The sequence below is a fragment of the Crocodylus siamensis genome, chromosome 10 (assembly GCF_052110815.1).
Source record: "Crocodylus siamensis isolate JL-2025a chromosome 10, ASM5211081v1, whole genome shotgun sequence".
Taxonomy (NCBI): domain Eukaryota; kingdom Metazoa; phylum Chordata; order Crocodylia; family Crocodylidae; genus Crocodylus; species Crocodylus siamensis.
This window is the reverse complement of record NC_143404.1, coordinates 16066693-16084808: the sequence shown is the minus strand read 5'-3', so window position 1 is coordinate 16084808 and position 18116 is coordinate 16066693. Positions and strand designations below refer to the sequence as shown.

The 18116-nt window shown below is 46.3% G+C and overlaps 1 protein-coding gene across 1 annotated transcript in view; it reads left to right on the top strand.

Annotated features, from left to right (window-relative positions):
• The first annotated feature begins 8532 nt into the window (after positions 1-8532).
• Positions 8533-18116, top strand: part of DPYSL3 (dihydropyrimidinase like 3) — a 78218-nt gene continuing 68634 nt past the window's right edge. The window contains exon 1 of the mRNA XM_090020539.1: positions 8533-8934. Within this exon, the coding sequence (XP_089876665.1) occupies positions 8590-8934 (345 nt within the window). The 5' untranslated portion in view covers positions 8533-8589. The remainder of the gene's footprint in view (positions 8935-18116) is intronic.

Genomic DNA, 18116 nt, shown 5'->3' with positions numbered 1-18116 from the left:
ACCCCTTCAAAGGATCTAGCAGCACCCTTGGGTGCCCTGGCATCATGGTTGAGAATCACGGGTATAAAAACACACAGTGGGAGACTCCAGGTCCTCTATCTATTTATCATATCAAAGAGAAGTTAAAGCACTGACTTGCTCATGCTTTGTAAGTACCTACTAGGAAAGAGAAATGTGCCAATAGAAGACTTTTGAATCTAGCAGAAAATTACATGGAAGTTGAAGCTAGAGAAACTGAGACTCCAAGAAAGGGGAAATGTTAAAATGGTAAGAATAATTAACAAATGCAACACTTTACCAAGGATTGTGGGGATTTTTGGTCACTGGAATGTTTTTAAGATTGGTGCCGCAGATCAGTCACAGCTACTAGACCTGAAGTAGGGTATTCATTCAGGGAAATCTTTTTGCCTGTGTTAGGTAGGTCCAGACAGTGTGATCAAAGTGGTCCCCTCCAGTCTTCAAATCTACGGAAGTGACCTAGCAGCCTCCTTGGCCTGCCTCCCTAGCATCTCTACTAAGCCCCGCTCTGCTTCCATGCCGGACGGAGCCCCAGAAGTCCCTAATATGTATCATCTTAGATCATTGATTCATTATCTTGATGTCACTTGATGCTTCAGAATTAGGCAAAATCTATCATATGCAGGCAAATGTCATTCATGGAGGAAAATGTTTCTTCCTGATCCTTTCCAGTTTGTCAGTTTATGCCCTGCTTAATACACAGTTACACAGGAAAATCACCCTGCTAAAGAACTACTGATTAGGACTGGTCATAAAATTATCCATCACAATAAAATCCAGTCACAGGGCTTGATTTAGTTTTTGTTCTGAGTTTCTGCTTCTCTGTCCAGAAATGTGTTTGTGCCCTTAGAACCAGGATGCATGTACATTTTATGTTGTTAATGAGACAATGGAAAAGAAAAACAGATCCTACCCTCCTGCTGCAATTAGCAGCTTCTACTAGAAGTGCTGATGTGAAAAGGAAGCTGATGCTTTGGAACATTTCTTTTTTTAAAACTCCATTCCATTTTTATGGCAGACATTTTCACCTACTATGGGGCATTTGGGAACAAAGGATACCAAAAAAATCTGTGTTTACTGGTGGCACATTGCTTAATACATCAAGTCATCTGCCGCCTGTCCGACAAAATGAAAAAAGGATTAGACAAAACACTGGAAAATACAAAGTAGGGAACAATTCTGTTGGGATGTCCTAATAAGTCTGTCAATGATTTCCTACTTATATGATTACTTTAGCAGTTTTAATGCCACGTTGATGTTTAAAGGACTGCACACAGCAAACAGATCTGTTCCACTGAAACGTGTGTGTTGATGTTATACCCAACGTAGTGTGGGCATTTCAGCATATTGGGTTGGCAATCATTTTGACTCCCTAATTTCCTTACATAGGTACAATCAGGACTCCCAGTTTCTGGTCTGACAACAAGCAACAAGAACAACAAAGGAAACAAACAAAAGGTCAGGGTGCACAAAATGAGAAAATGTCCCCACCAGACAGTGTGCTTATGTCCCATCTGATTAAGTAATCTTGTAGCCGAAAAGGATTTACTTAAAGAACATTTCCAGGAAAGCTGGACCTCACTCCCCCATTCATAATTATTGCTGTTTAACACAATTGGAGGATAATTTCCTTTTTCCTTTTTTGCCAGGCTTAATGAAAACATTCTTACCAAGTCAGACACAGCTCTAATCAGAAATAAACAGTATGTACCTCAATGCAGGAGATCATTTTCCATGCTGTTTGCTACCAATATATTTTCAATGCTAGCCTATTAATTTGTTCCGATGTGTGATCAAAACAGCCTGTCCAGCAGCCGAGACCCAGTATCTTGCATGCTGAAAGTCAGTCTTATGCTAGGATCCATATTCTTTAAATCAGGTGATGTTCTTGCAGGACTTCACATAGCACAACGGTAACAAAAACGTTTCCTTGCTTGGTATTATGGTTTGTTTTGGTTCAAGGTGGGAATGAGGCATTGCAGATCCTACTGTGTCTCAGAAGATGCTGGGTTACTATCGCTGAATGGCTGTGCTCCAGACCACGTTCATTATCTTGTATCCATTTCACTTCTCTGTTTCTACCCACACTGTATGCACCAAACAGAAGAGATCAACTCTGGTAGCATGACCTTGCAGCCAGGACATTAATTGATTTGAACTATTGATTAGTTTGACTGAAGGCTAGTTTGGGAAATTAGCCTATTTGATTTAGAGACACTAAAATGTCCCTGATTAAAGGATATGGTAATTTTATAACTGTATAATTAAAAGCTGGGTATGACCATAAACTATATCTGACTGGAGGACTTGGTGACAATGTGGTGGCGCTACTTATGATGGGCTAGGTCTTATAAAATGCCACAATATTGCATCTCCAGAGTAAGATGAGTAAAACCCTAGCCCCCCCATGGGTACTCCTGGGTTGGAAAAAGGCTAGGGGACATCACCCTGACAAAAATGCCCCCTCGCTAAGGTATTAGGCAGTCAGCCAGTGGCTCCAATCTGCTGCTCTCTGGCAGAAGCTACAACCATCCAGGCCCTGAATATCCGGACTCAGTCTAGCCTTTGGACTCTGTCTCAGTTTAAAGAGGGATAGTAGGTCTAAGGCAGCCTCCACTCCTCCAGAGTCTTGCCTAGGTGTATGCACTGAGGGTCTTGCTGTGATGGTTGCATAGACCTCTTGTGCATAAACCATGATCCAGAGGATTCACGGTTGCCAAGAATTAAAAGCTCTTAAGCAGGTCTGATATATGTACATATGTAGCACATGAGAGAGTGCATTTCTTTGGGCTCAAGTAAAAAAATAACATGATTAATGTAGAAAACTAAATCTATACCTATAAAATGAAGTGTGTGTCTGTATTATGCATGTTTGCTTATAACTCAAGAATGGCTGGGCCTATCTACTTTAAGCCTTCCAAAATCACTGATTACCACCCGAGGAAAATTATAGACAGTTTATTTTTCACTTGACCCTTTTTGGGGCACCCATTGGCTGGAATTACTTTGCTTTTCAGATAACAAACTGGCACCACTCCATTTTGGATGCGGTGAATTCAGTTCAATTGTCATTATTATATTGATGCTTGCCTTTTTCTTTGCTCTATGTTAATTATTAAATGTTAAATATGTTGTTGTTCTTTAAAAATAAACACCATTTTTTACCTAAATATGCTGTACTAAGTTCTCTGAAAATAAACACTGCAATGACAAAAATAACAACCTGGGCAATATTAATAATACAATTTATTTTCATGGCAGCCTCAAATTAAAGACCTCAGACACCTAGTATTGGGGTAATATAAATACCTCTTAAAAATGAACAACTTGATTTAATGAGCAGCTCGTAAAGAAGGCACAGGAAGAAAATCAAGGTTTATCCTCTATAAGAAATACATAATGGGTAGATCTACATGTGCAATTAAAGTAATAAACTCCAGAGCAGTTTGAGCTGTAGTAAATTACTCCTGGGTGTACAGGTAGACACTGTGCCTGGGACAGCAGCAATTTGAGCCAGGGTAGAAGAGTTTACACCAGAGCCAGAGGCATGGGGCGGGGGGCATCAATCTCTACATATGCATTTAATCACAGTTAATTACCCTGCCATAAGATAGTACTGTTCCCAACAGTACTGTCTATAAATAATCTCCTTGGATTTTCCTTGGATGGTATTCAGTGATTTTGGAAGGCTTAGATTAGATAGTAGACTGTGTTCCCAACAGTAGTAGCTTATGGTGGTAATAATTAGTTTACTGCAGCCTAATAGTGTAGCACGTGGAGATGGTGACGCTTTACTCCTCAGCTAAGTAGTCTACTCCACAGTTAAGTGCACATGTAGATAAGGCCAGTAAGGATGAGATTATAATGCTCTTATACTTCCTGACTAGTGCCTTACACCATTAATTTGGACTTACTTAATTCATGAATTTTGTGAATCCATGAAATCCAGGATTGTCTGCAAAATCCACAAAATCAACCAAAAAAAAGAAAACTTAAAAAAATTAAATGCTCCCCTGTGGGTGCCAGCAATCCTCACTGCCAGGAGGTGAAGGCACCAGCTGGTGGGGCAGCAGACGAGATGGTGGCTGACCCCTTGTCCCTCTCTGCTAATCAGTGCTGAGGGACAGGGTGGCACAAAGGGCAGCCAGCAATCAAGATGATGGCTGCCCCTTCATTCCACCCCACCAGCCCTCAGAAGATGCCAATCAGTGCCAAAGGGTGGGGTGGGGCCACCACAAATTACTGTGGAATTAGAAATTTATGCCTTGATCAATCTGCAAAAATTGGTAGGTCCCCCTGTGATTTAGGTAGGCCCCTAATCATTACCTGTCCTGATGACTTTGATATCACTATTGACGGAGCAAGGCACTAACCAAGATAAAAAAGAACATCAGAATCCTGCCAAAAATAAATGTTGTCACTAATGTATATACAGTGGTAAGGATGTGCCTGACTCTGTTAAGACTCAAAACCAAACAGGTCCTACCCTATAAGCAAGGCTACAGACTCCAAGAGAATCCCCAGCCCAAATTTAGAAACAAATCCTAACCTCAGTATGATCAGCAGCTCAAAACTGTCTGTGGAGCACAACTCCCATCCATGATAAAAGGTCCCTTTCTCAGGGATTGCTCTGTGGTGGCTGCATAAAAATAGGTCTTTTCTTCTCAACCATTTTCCATTTCTCCTATAGTCTGTAAGGTGGGGTGAGCAAGCAAAAGCCGCAGGCAGAATAACAGGCCTGGCCTCCTCTCCTCTGAATGGCAATGCTTAGGACAATCAGCATTTCCATCTCTTCCCCGTCTTAATTCCTGTGATAAAATAGACGACAGGACTCTAAGATCCTTCCCCTTCCCCCTCCCACCTCCATCAGACTGGTCACATATTACTTAAGGCTTAAGGAGATCTTGAAATGCATTTACTGCACACTAGGCAGAGGTAGCAGATGGGCTGTGACATTTCTGAACAGTTTTAGGAATGCGAGGTTTAAAATAATAACAACAATGCTTTAATGATCACATAAATAACAATGAATTGCAAATCATTATGCCTTCCAGCTAAGTGGCAAAGCATTAGTACTTCTACACTCTTGCAAGACAGATAAGTGTCATTTATTATCTTTATTATCCTTACTATTTCAAATGAAAAAATAGGAGCACAAGGAGGTAAAATGATACAGCCAAGGGGGTGCAGCATGTCAGTATGAGAGCCGGCAACAGATTCCCCAAACCTCCTGATTCCTAGTCTTGTGCTTTATCCACCAGACCACATTGCTTCCCAAGGTGACTTCTTATGGGTCTTACTTATCCATAAACTCCTGAGGTTTTCCACTCTGCTTCCCAGAACTGCGACTTCATTCCCAATCACATGCAAAGACTGTTAAACATTGCTGCTGTCACTGCATGCAAATGGTGATAGATAGCACCGTATGTGCAACAGCACCACAGAACGCTTCTTTCAAGGAGTTGGTCATGTCATCAAAAGAGAGCATGTGTGTTTAATCAAGCTGCATGGACAAAGCAGATATGGATATACTTCCCCAGAATCAGAAGATGTGGTGCAAGCTTGCAGTGAAGATAGCTTATGATCAGGAAAACTAATAAGACTCTCTGTAGAGTTGCACTAGTATAATTGGTATTTCATTCTTCTGTGTGATAATAAGCAAGATACTGTCTGTGTAGTTCACCTAAGATCATCAATATGCAATTCCTTTGGATTTATTGTTAGCAGCTCCTGGACCTGATAGCATTGCTGCCCCTCTTGCTCTAAATGGCTAGCCAGATACTCAACACGATGATGATGGAATCAGGTACTTCTGATGCTATTCTCTCTATTGACAAAAGTGGGCAAGGTCCTGTTTCCCTATATGCAAGAGAAAAGCTCTTAGCACTCAACCCCTTTCAGCCAGAACCTCCCAGAAATCTCTCTGGGCATTGCTCTCAGTGCTGTAGGTATATTTTCTATTATTTAGGGACCCCACATATCTGGAGGCTGCCAGAAGCCAGCAGAATACGGGGCTGTATCAGACCCTACATTTATAGCTATAAAACTATTCATATGTTGTGAGAGAAACAAATTGGAAACATGACAGTTGGCAACAAATATAGATACAGTTCCTGATGTGCTTCAAATTAGTTGACATGATGGAAGGTCCTGATGCTATATATAGACACTCTGTAGGAGATCAATGATCAGAAAAAAGAAGTGAAAGGATAAAAGCAACATCCTTGTATGATCACACTTACTAGAGTATGAGAAACTGCACAGATTATTGCTTTAGTCCGCTAAACAATCTTCTGCAATATTTAAGACCCACTTCTAGCTGTGTATCTGTCTTTAAGGTCTCTGCTTTTAAACCAAAGCCTCTGTGTGATTATCAGTGCAGTTTAAATAAGTATGGATGTTGATATGTGTATGTGAAACTGTATGAGTGGGACTGGCTGTGGGTTCAGGACTGTGTGTGTCTACGTAACTGCATGTACGAGTGTACCACTGGAAGTCTCTGCGGATCTGTGTACAGGGTCTAGCAGTGTGAATAAATGAGAAAGTGGGGTTATGACTAGGACAAGTTACGTAGGACAAAGTGAAAGCATATCTACATGTGCACTTTAATGCACACTAGCCTATTTTAATGTGCATTGAAGAGTTACTGAAAGTGCTATTTAGTTAATGCGCATTAAAATAGGTGAATCTGCATTAAGCATTGCTTAAGAAACGTGGGCTCCTACAGACATTCAGCAAGGTTGCTCTGACGTGCTGTAAATCCAGCATATTGGGGCAGACTCGATTAATCAAGTCCACTGGAGTGCTACAAAATGGCAGTGGGGCACTTTAAAGCTCGTTTGATGAGTTTTAGTTCAAAGTGCCCTGCCACCATTTTTCAGTGCAGGGCACTGATACATGTGATGCTCAGGTGCTTTTAATTAGCACAGCTCGCTAATTAAAGCACCCCCCAGCAAACATATAAACATCCCATGCTCTTTAGTTAATGGTATTAAGACAGGATATGTGCATGTTCCTAGTATCTCACAATGGAGGTACTAGATTTAATGTGAGTTAGCTAAAACATGTTAATGCATGTGTACACTTGCCCAGTGTGATCAAGTGGCTATGTGTGCACTGCTGTGATTAGTGTATGGGTGAGTGTGTTGACTGTTCATAGCCATAATTTTTTATATAAATTTGAATGCAAGTCTACACAACCCTGTACCGGTGAATGCCTGAGTTTGCACAGCCCTTAAATGTACTGATGCAGAAGAGGGTCTTATTCCATCAGTACCTGAACATAGGTGCCAGCATTTGGCCCTTTTAGCACAACAGCCTTATTCCCTATGAGCGTATAATTGCTAGTGTGGGCCCTGCTTTGTTCCCATAGGACTGCAAAGTGTGTTCACAGTTGTGCTCCATTTCTGATCCATCTGTGCATTTGAGGACACATGCACAGCAATGGACCCAGATGCATATTTATGTATGTATGTGCATGTGAATCCAACCCTGATCCCTCAGCCCTGACTTATATGGACGACACATGTGTAGACATACCTTGTGTATGAGTAACTGTGCTTATATGCACAAACCCATAACATGTGAGCACCCCCTAAGGATTACGTTTTGTTCTTTTTGAGTGTGAATGCTCATGTGCACTCCCAATCAAGGCCAGATGCTCTTCCTTCCTCATCTGGATTACATTCGGGGAGCCATTTCAGGCATGCACTGACAGACAGAGGGTAGTGCACGAGCACTCACCAGGGTTCACGTTCATGAGCAAGGATGGGCGCCCACTCTTGGAACGGCTCACACGCGCTAGCACACTCCTTCAGAGGATCCAGCCCCATGTCTTAGGAGCACACGTGCCACCTCTCTCGGAGCAAATGATCACGCGCACTAAATGCCCTGCCCAGCTCCCAGTGGGTGCGAGGGCTGGGAAACACTCGTGCTCCCTGGCACGGCGTTACCACCCTCACGTCTTGAGTTGCAGGCCCACCTTGGCTTCGTGGCGGGTACTAGAGCTGGGTCTCGGTGCCAGCGGCTCTGGGTACTCGCACTTGCAAGGGCGCGGGCAGAGGGCGAGCGCCCGGCAGCGCACCACGCTTCTTCCTCGGGCAGGCCCCTGCTCGGCCCGGGCATCCCACGCCCGAGCCCTGGTTCCTGCCCGGGGCAGGGGGTCGGCTCGGCGACCCGGTGAGGTCCCCTCCCGCCGCGGCAGCTGCGAAGCCGGGAGTCTGGCAGTCGCTGGGTGCAGGGGAAACGGGCCGGGCACCCTGGCAATCTTCGAAAAAGCCCCGCCCGAGCGCAGGGCACGGTCGGGAAGGTGCCGTCCGGCCCAGCACCCACGAGACGAGCACCTCGGGGCGGGGGGGGGCCGGCCCTGCGCCCCTGGCCGCCCGAGCGCACCGGGAGCGGGCGCTCCCCCGCCGGCAGGCCCGGGAGCGCCCGCCCCGCCCCGGCGCCCGCGGCCCCCGCTAGTGCCCTGCCCCGCGGCGCGCTCCTGCCCGGCCCGGCCCCGCTCCGCTCGCCGGGCGGAGCCTCCCCTCGCCGGCGCGCTGGCTGCGGCGGGACCGGCTCCCGCTCCCCATGGCCTCGGGCGGCGGCGGCGGGCGGCGCGGCCGCGAGGACGACGAGCTGCCCGTGTACCTGGCGCGGCCGGGCACGACGGCCCAGGTGCCGCGGCAGAAGTACGGCGGCATGTTCTGCAGCGTGGAGGGCGCCTTCGAGAGCAAGACGCTGGACTTCGGCGCCCTGAGCGTGGGGCAGCGCGGAGCCCGCGCCCAGCGCCCGCCGCCGCCGCCGCCCGAGCCCGCGCCCGAGCCCCCGGGCCCGGCCCCGGCCCCGGCCCCGGCCCCGGCCGCCGCCGGCGTGGAGATCCGCGGCGCCTCGGCCAAGGAGCGGCTGCAGAACCTCGGCCCGCAGGACGGCGAGGTAGGAGCCGCGGCGCCCCCTAGGCTGCGCCGCTTCCCTTCCCTTCCCTTCCCTTCCCTTCCCGCCGCCTCCGCCTCCTGCGCGCGGCTGCCCCCGCCGCCTTTTGGGCTCTTCCCCAGGAGCAAACTTGGCCCAAACTTTCCTGAGCTTCCCGGGCAGGGCTTGCCCGGGGCCGCTTGCTCCAGCACCGCGCTTGTGATGCTGCTTTTCCTCTCCTTGTTTTTCCTGCCAGGAGGGCAGCAGGGCTCGGGGGGGGGGAGAAAAGAAATGTTCAGACTAGGGAATAGCACAGGGCAAAGGCAGGCACTCCTTCCTCGTGAAATGTCTCGAATATAATCATTATCCTTTGCTGTTCTGGTGAGTAATTGGCCATGGAAAGCTGTTACTCGGGGGAACTGCGGGGCATACTCTTTCGTACATGCTGTGGTTAACCGAGAGGAGGGTCTACAGCGGGCTGGCTCCCTGTTCCCTGAAAAAGGGGGAGAGAAAGAGAGAGGGACGCTTTCGCTGTCATCTTGTGCCGTACCGTGCCCCTGGCTATGTCAGCAGTTCTTGGACAGACGAGACTCTTTGGTTGATGTGATATCTGTAACAAGACCAACTCCATAGTTGGGGAAATTCTTCTTTGCAAAAATTTTGGGCGCACCCGAAAGCTTGCAAAGATCACTTTTATCCAACTCTCGAGTTGGTCCCGCAAAAGACATCACATCTACCCAAAGAACCTTGTCTGACAATTTTCTCAGCCATTTGGTTGGTCTGAGAGAAGCTAGCACTTGTCTGCCCGTGTCCTTAAACCAGCACAGCTACAACCAACCACCCTAAAGCATTTCTTGGAGCTCCTTAGATCCATGCAGAGTTAGAAGATCCATCTGACTTAAAAGATCTGTACTGTACTAAAGGTGGTAAACCGGCATGCCACCAGGGTTGGCCTCGTTATACTATTCCATGGAAGGAAATCACTCGCTCTCTCACAAACGCACCCTTTGTGTGTTATCTAAATGAAAAGAGCTGGAACCTGGCATCAATGAGGAGTCGTTCCACGCTGGTGGAGGCACACAGGTATAAAAGTGATATAAGTGAAATTGTCCTCAAGCTCAACGTTTCTAAACTCAGCCCTGACTCAGAAACGAAGGTTCCCTCAAGCTGGGCAACATGTGGCTTTTTGTCAGAGGATGCTTCCATAGTTGTGGTCCTGTTCACGCCAAAGTATACCAGCAGGAAGATGACTGAAACCACTTTAATTCCACTGATTCACTGGGCCGCCTGCCATTTCACATTTGATGTAAGTGAGATCACCAGCAAAGTCCCTAATTTGTGAAGGGATTGGATCATGATAAGTCATTCTGACATCATTAATGCTGCAAGTCAGTGACTACATTAGAGATTGCTATTTTTTTAAATAAGTAATGATAGCAGACAGAAATGTCTACAGCCTACCCTGGGCCAATCTGTAAAGGCTGCAGTGTGCACAAAGGTAATAAAACATGTATAAAAATGGGAAAAGTTACGTTTGGCAAACAGAAGACCTGTTGCTAAGAGTTAAGAAGTGCACTGGGTATCTGAGCTCTGCATATGCCCAAGTTTGGACATAAATGCTAGGCTTAAGATAAATTTAAGACGTTTGCAAGCTAGAGGACTAAACCTACCAGCCAGAGATGGGAAGTGAAGGGGGATGGGTGTAGGGAGGGGGCTTCCCTGGCTTTTGGGAAAGTGCTGGGTTTTCTTTCAGTGGGGCTAGCTCTCGGCTCGGCTCATGAACTCCATCTTTGACATCAGCTTTTAGTTAGTAGCAAATCAATAAATTGGAATGATCTCTTGCCTCTTCCTTCCCTCCAGAGAGGACTCAGCCGTGAGCTATTTCCGTGGCTCTCGTCTTCCTTCTGCCTCTCTTTTTAAGTCCTCCTACTCTGTTCCCAGTACCTGATGAAGCTGCTGGGCATGGCTTTACCAAAGACCACATGAAATGAACATTATAACCAGTAGTTTCGCATTGCCCATAGACTTCTGAAAAGCAACTGCACAACTGAACTAGTGTATCATTAGTCTCATTCTGCTGGTCTGGAAAGTTTGGAGCAGAAGCAGACAGTGGAGTAGCCCATGCACAGGCCTTGCTCAGGGCCTTACTATATTACTATAGAGCTGAAGGTTTCAGACAGTCTCAGGGCCCGTAGGCTCTTGTCTCAGCCCTTGTCTTCTGGGCTTCACACTTCTCCCCAGCAGAGATTTTCTTCCAGATGTCTCCTGCTCTGGGAACCTTTTTCCCTCTCCGGGCTTCTACCTGACAAGCACAGAGCACCTTTCAGTAGAGACTCTGTATCTGAACGTCTGCCTAGCAAGGCAGAAAGCCTCATATGTAATTTCCAGCACTGCCCATGACTAGGATGTAACCTGTACCCTGCAATTATAGCTCTGCATTTTCAAGTCTGAAGACCAGAAGAGGTGCCCTTGGGAAATATACTCCAAAGTCCCATGCCATTGACAGACTCTAGTCTGGCATATGGAGCTGCTTTGACTCCTGCGTGGGTTTGTGCTGGGCCGAGGGTCTACTTGAGTCGAATTCATTGCCAAATCAGAAACCATGATTTCTCAATACAAACTGAACTCTTCCTTGTAATGATTTTACAAGTAAGAAAACAGATACAGACTGAGAGATTTTCCCAAGGACATTTGGTAAATCACTGGCAGTTTCCTAATTCTAGTTCTGGGACCCCAGGCCAAATTTCTCCTCCTCATTCATATTTCTTACTTGCAGTTAGATGGAGTGAACAGATTCTTGGAAACACAATGTCAACACATGACTGTTTTTCTTAACAACAGGCATGGTCACTTCTTTTATGGGCCTCTTCCTTACCTCCTCCCTCCTCCAGCCCTACAGATCCACTGGTTTTTGCATCCTTCCTCAAGAAAGTAGAGAAGAAACATTTGGCCCCTATTCCAGGTTTTTTGTCTCCTCTGGATACATGGTTCTGCAGTGAAGTCGTCATGTCCATAGCAACTGGCTAGAATCCCACAAACATAGGATTGCAACTTCAGCGGCAGCTCAGGCAAGGAGGTCAGTGGGGCTGCAAAGGAGAAGGCTCCCACCCTCCACTGGAAGCCAAAAGTGCAGGGAAAACCAACCAGCAAAGTCCAATCTAATTGAGTTACCTTTCCCCTCACTCAAGTGATGCTGCTCGTCTCTAAAAGTGGCCCACACCATACATAATCCCCCCAAATCTGAATGTGTGACACAATGTAATATATTAAAAACCCCCAAAGTGAATGAGACTGACCTGAGCAAAGGAGGAAGCTTGAGTTTCTTTCTTTTCTTTTGACTCGCACAAAGTTTGTAACAGCTTCACTTTTAAGCTTTTTCTGTCTGCTGCTATGAATTTGCAAGGAGACGCACCAAGATCACCATAATCTTTTGGCATACTATAATTTTTGCATATACTTATTCCCTTTGTGAGGATCTCAAAGCACTTCGATAGTGTTCATTAACTCACCCTTTCAGCCCCCTGTGCAGTTGGAGGAGGTAAGGGGTTTCTTCCTATTTTTACAGAGAGGTTAGATTACTGTTTTCTGGCCCCTGGTGCTGCCCCTGAGTCTGAACTGACCCGGACCAGCCCCACAGGCAGGACCTGGGATGCGCACCAAATGTGGACACCACCGCAGTCCGGGTCCTGGACTGGCTGAAGCAGGCACCCTGTGCAGCACAGTCCTTGACCACATGCCAGGGACACCGGATGTGGCCCAGATCCTCAACCAGCTGGTCTTGGTCCCATGCTACAGGCGCCACCTGTCCTGGCTGGACTCCTCTGCCTGTGGTGTCCGTTCCAGCCTCTCCTGGATCTGGCGTGGGGAGGGAGGAGGTCCCTGGGTCCATTGGCCTCATTTGTCCCGGGGGCCCACAGTACACCCCTGGGTTACTGTCTTCAGAAACTCTACTACTTCAGAGAAGCCAGAGCTGAGCTAACGGAAGTAGGAGGCCTTTTCTTCCTCTTGAAATGAAGGAAGTCTGTAAATGGTTCCCCTTGTGATACAGAAGTGATAGTAAAATGTGTCCATTCATTCACAGAGTTAAATTATAAAAGTGTGAAGATATAATTTTGCCCAGGACTCTCTCTGGGAATGTCTTAGAAGGGTTAGTTACAGCAGGTAGCTTTAAGCTCTTTATCTCTTTTGGGTCCTTCTGACATGGTATGACTCAAACTGAACATGATGCTGGGAATGTGGCTGACCCTACTTTGTGGACATCTATTTTCTATGCTATTCTGTCTGCTTATGACACAATCGAACATATAAGCAGACTCCTTCAAGGATTTGTATTCATAGAATCACAGTGAAATATTTTCTTAGAGCCTGCAAGTAATCTAAAACCCAGCCTAATGTCACAGGAAAGCTAACAGTTACCTAAGGACTGTAGACAGGCTTTGATGCATCATCAGTGTTACAGTCAGCAAGACAGTGTAAAGGATGTAGCTACTACATCACATAATCAGGCCCTTACTCATTTGGGTGGTTTCTTTCATACTTAGTATTTCACACACTCACAGACTTTTACATTTTTCCTGTCCTCTCAGTTTTATTTTATGCAGATCACATAGCAGTTCTGGGGAACATAATTCTACGGAGGATGGAAACGGGGAAAAGAAATAGCCATTTCCAATAGCACCACTTCCAAGATCTGATTCTTGTTTTAACCTGCAGTATTAACACGAGTTGTCAGAAGTTGTCACACCAGGTGTCCACGCTATATTGTACATCTGGTTCCTTAAAAACATTCTTTGTATTTTCCCAAGACCAGCTTACCTATCAGTCTAGATTGTTACTCCCTTTGCCAAGGTTCAGGCATGGTCAGGGTCAATACTTGGATGGGGGAAATCCAGTTACTTCAGGATATGGTGCTGGGAAATCAGGACATCCGCTCTTTTCTCTGAGCTGGTGCTGAATGAATGTGTGGTGCCCAGGTATTCTGTGCAGCTGCCAGGTTGATGGATTTGGGGTGAGATGTAAAACTAAGGTCTGGCCCCCAACATTTGTGGCTATTATAGGTCCTGGGGCAATTTCGAACAAACAGTATTGCCTTGCTCTTTTCTAGTATTTTCCATCTGTAGATCTCAAGTCCTTTACAGGCCAGGTCTGTATTATTATCCATGAATCTGAGGTGAAAAGAGATGAAGTGACTTACCTAAAGTTCCTTGGCAGGAAATGGGAAAGTCAGGAAAGGAAGCCAGGGCTCCTGCATCCTAGTCCAGTGCACTATCTGCCAGGAATTAGCCTTGGTATTGGACATAAAATCCAAATCAGATATTTGCAGTCTTTTCACTTGGATTTCCCTCTGCAGTTGAAACTGGATAAATCCTTATTCAACTGAGACCTAAGTTCCTTGTGTCGTGTTGACTTCGGTGTCATTGTACTGCAGAGAGAGTTGCATCTCAGAGGGAGCATATCAGCCAGCAGGGCCTGGATTGGACTGGCATCACTTTGAGCCCAGTCCTCATAGATTAAAAAACAAAAGGCTCAGCCTGGTTTTCACGTCTAGTAGCGTGGTGATGCATGATACTACAGCCCACACCTGCTCCACACCACAGCTGCGGGGACAGACAATACAAATCCGCCTGTTTCATGCTTGCAAGTGCCTTTCACTTCAACTGGAGTATAGCCATTGTTCCTAGAAGAGGGCTATGACACAGAGTTGATCTATTCTAGTTTTACCCGGTAGAGGGCAGTGGTACACACACGCGCTGCTTTCTGATAACTGCATCTGGACAAAACACACAAACCCTCTTGTTACAGATGGCCCCCGAATTAAAACCTAAGATCTGAATACTCCAGAATAAGGTAGGTATTTAAAATCCTAATGCATTGGAACATTCTGCCATATCCAGCATTTGTATCTTCCTTGAAAAACAACATCCTCTTATTGTTTGCACTGTGTCCACTAGCTATACAAAACCCTGCAGTTGCTTAGCTGTGTCCTCACCCTTTGCTTACCAAGACAGCACATCTGAGAGATTAGAATCGAGGTACAAAATCTGGCACTGGATTTCAGATCCCTCAGAGCTGTGGGGCGGCATATAGGAGTGCAGCGCTTTGTCTTGGGTCTGGCTCTGAATTTATTGCCTTCACCTTGTTGCCCTAGAAACCACAGCAGGGATGACTTTTAGCAGAATCTGCATTGCTTCCAGAGCGGAAGCACTTAGAAGTACATATTCTTTTAATTACATTTCCTCAGGAAAAAAAAAGAAGCATGCACACCAAAATAAGTGGTTTGTATTAAGAAGCAGCAGTCAGAGAGGGAATATAAGGAAATGGAAACCCAAAACATGACAAAAATTCCAAAGAGCAGTTTTCAAAAGGCAGGGTAGAGAGGGTGGGTCTGTGAAGGAACGCAGTTCCAGTTACTAGTGCCGTCCCTGGCCTGCATCAAGTTAAACAAGCATATATGGGTGAGAGTGAGGAATTAGCCTGGGGGGATAGAGAGGCAGCCTCCAGGAAATCTGCAAAGCTGTTTCATGAACTGTCTACCACCCAGCTCAAGATCCCAGATCCACAGGATGAAATCATCTATCGAAAAAGCAGATTGGCTTTTCAAGGTTGGCTTTTGTTGCTGCTAAATATTCACTGTCAATGGGTCTTTCAGCCAAGACACACCACTTCCCTGGTTCTATTGTGTGCAGATGGTTGAAGAATTCATGGAGGAGTCACTTCCAGCAGCTAGCTTTGTCCACCATGGCATCTGGGATTCCCGGCTTTGAATCAGAAATGGGGGGAAATACATTCATCCCACAGCTTCTGAATTCACAGGCTTACACACTCGATCTCGAAACACCAGAGAGACTCCATGAAAGTGCAATGTAAAGGGTGGGGAGGCCTGTCTGTAGAAGGGAGCTGGGCAGGGTCTGGGATGAGACAGCTCTCTGCCCCGCTGGCTGGATCTAGTGAAGCTCTAGTGCAAATTCCACAAGTGAGCTTTTCCCATGTGCAAGGGGCATTTCTTCATGCACATCCCTGTCTCTCTTTGCTACTGCTGTCCTCTGCTACTGGCAATTGAAGTTAGTACCTCTGGCCAGCTGAGGTTGGGGCACGTGCACTATTATTCAGATAGGAATCAGTCAAGCTGAACGTATTGGGCATTGGCATCAAGCACGTGGGTATAGAGCAGTGATTCTCAGCCAGGGAGCTGTGGCACCCTGGGGTGCTGTGCAATCCATTGGGCTACAGACAGAAATTGCACATAAACTGGTAAAAGTGATTGGAAACTGGTTCAAATCTGTAACACAACAGAAGTTCAGTGCACATAAAGCGTCTTCAAAATGGACAAAACTAGTTTAAGATAAACCTGGATGGATGTAATATCAGACTTAACTGATTTAGGTTAAACCAGCTGATTGAACTTCTGTCCCAGATCCCCTCCAGATTCAAGATAACAAGGTGGGCAGGCTAGCCTTGGCCCAAGCTGTCTGCTCCAGCTCAGCAGGGAAGCATGCTCTAGCGCCCCGCCCCACCGGCTTCTGGCCTGGGTCAGTGCAGGCAGGTGGCTGCATTTCTGGAATCAAAAGTGAATGTCTGCTCACTTGCTTATCGGTTTAATCTACACAGCTAGAATGACCTGCGAAGACTGACTCGATTCAGCCTCAGGCCTTCTGACTGTCTGCACTCATTCAGTTCTCCACTGTGACCTGGCGCACATGCTGCAGGCAGAGCACTTACTGGATGCGTCACAAGCGCAGAACCAACCTTGTAGTGAGATGATTCAGTGAGGATGCACGGATTGGGCTTTAGATCTGAGGACTACATGGAGTTTAGGTGTGGGGAGAGGGGAGTAAGAGCAAGTCAGAAGGAGGAAACCTCAGCCCCCTGTTCAGTGAAAAAATCAGTTCCAGCTTTTTCTCCAGCAGAGGGCAGGAGAAAGCACAGGCATGCCAGCTACTACCTGATGACTCGGGTGCTAGGACTGGATCTGGATTTTGTTTCCTACAAAGCTGGCCCTGAGGTCTAGTTCTTGTGTATTTCCTATCAGTAATTGCATGTGTGCGCTTCCTTCCCCATTACTCTTTATTTTCCATCCCATCCCACCAAGGCAACTCACACTTTATTTGTCCCTCTTGGGACGACGCAGATGGCATTTTTGTAGTGTTTGCTTTCCCTCTGCACAGTTTCACCATGATCTCGCTGCTGAGATGGCCTACCCCAGGCAGGAACATGAAAGAGTTGGCGGGAGTTTCTTTCAAAGAAAGGAGAGATTACGGATAGACTGGAGAGTTCTCAGATTTCAAAGCACGTTACAAAAGTTTCATTATTACCCATTATTGCCCTTCAGCTGAATAAAAGAGGTCGCCCTGCAGCCTGGGTAGTCTGTAAAATGCCACGTGTGAGCTTGAAGCACAATAGAGCCCAGGTTTCCTGACCCCTTTTTCCATGAAGCATGCAACTGGGGCCTTTCCTTTGCAACCAGTGGTTCTGTGTAATCTTGAACATCTTCCTTCCAGGAGTATGTGATCCTTTGCTCCTACCCCACCACCATGATAAATTCTTACCTACCCCATTTCTTCTCTTTCTACATGGTGAGAATCTATCCCTTTCATGCAGTTGATTTGCTCAAAGAGAAGTTAAGCAGAGATTTGTGTTGCCTCATGAAATCTTACTGGAAAAGTCAGATCACATTGGCTTGGATACTAGTACTGTTACATGGACTGAAAATTAGCTAAAAGAATAATGATATCAACCATAGGGGGGAGAAGAGGGAACTGTCTCATGGGAAGCATCTCATGTGAGCATCATTGTTAGGGATGGGTTTTTTTCCAAACTGTTATTCATGACCGGAAAGAAGAGATAAATAGCACATAAATTACAGTTGCAGAAGACTGGGATGCACTACAAACACAGGGAGGAAAGCGTCGTGATACAGAGGGATGAGCAGGAAATGAAAAATGGGATTCAAATCTGGGAAAAAAGCAAGCAAAGATATCTGGGGAAAACTAATCCAAAACACAGGTATCATCTGTGTTAGAGATACTAATGGCAAGGAAGTCCTATGGTGATGGTGAAAAACAAGTTGTAGTAGGCATGCAAAAAAGATTTTGGGAGCCAGTCCAAAGTAGGACTCTCCAGGCCTCATAAGTGTTAGTAGCTTTAAGGGGAAAGGGCCAGGGAACAGATCAGCCTGGGTACGTTGCTCTCTGCCACTGAGATACAAG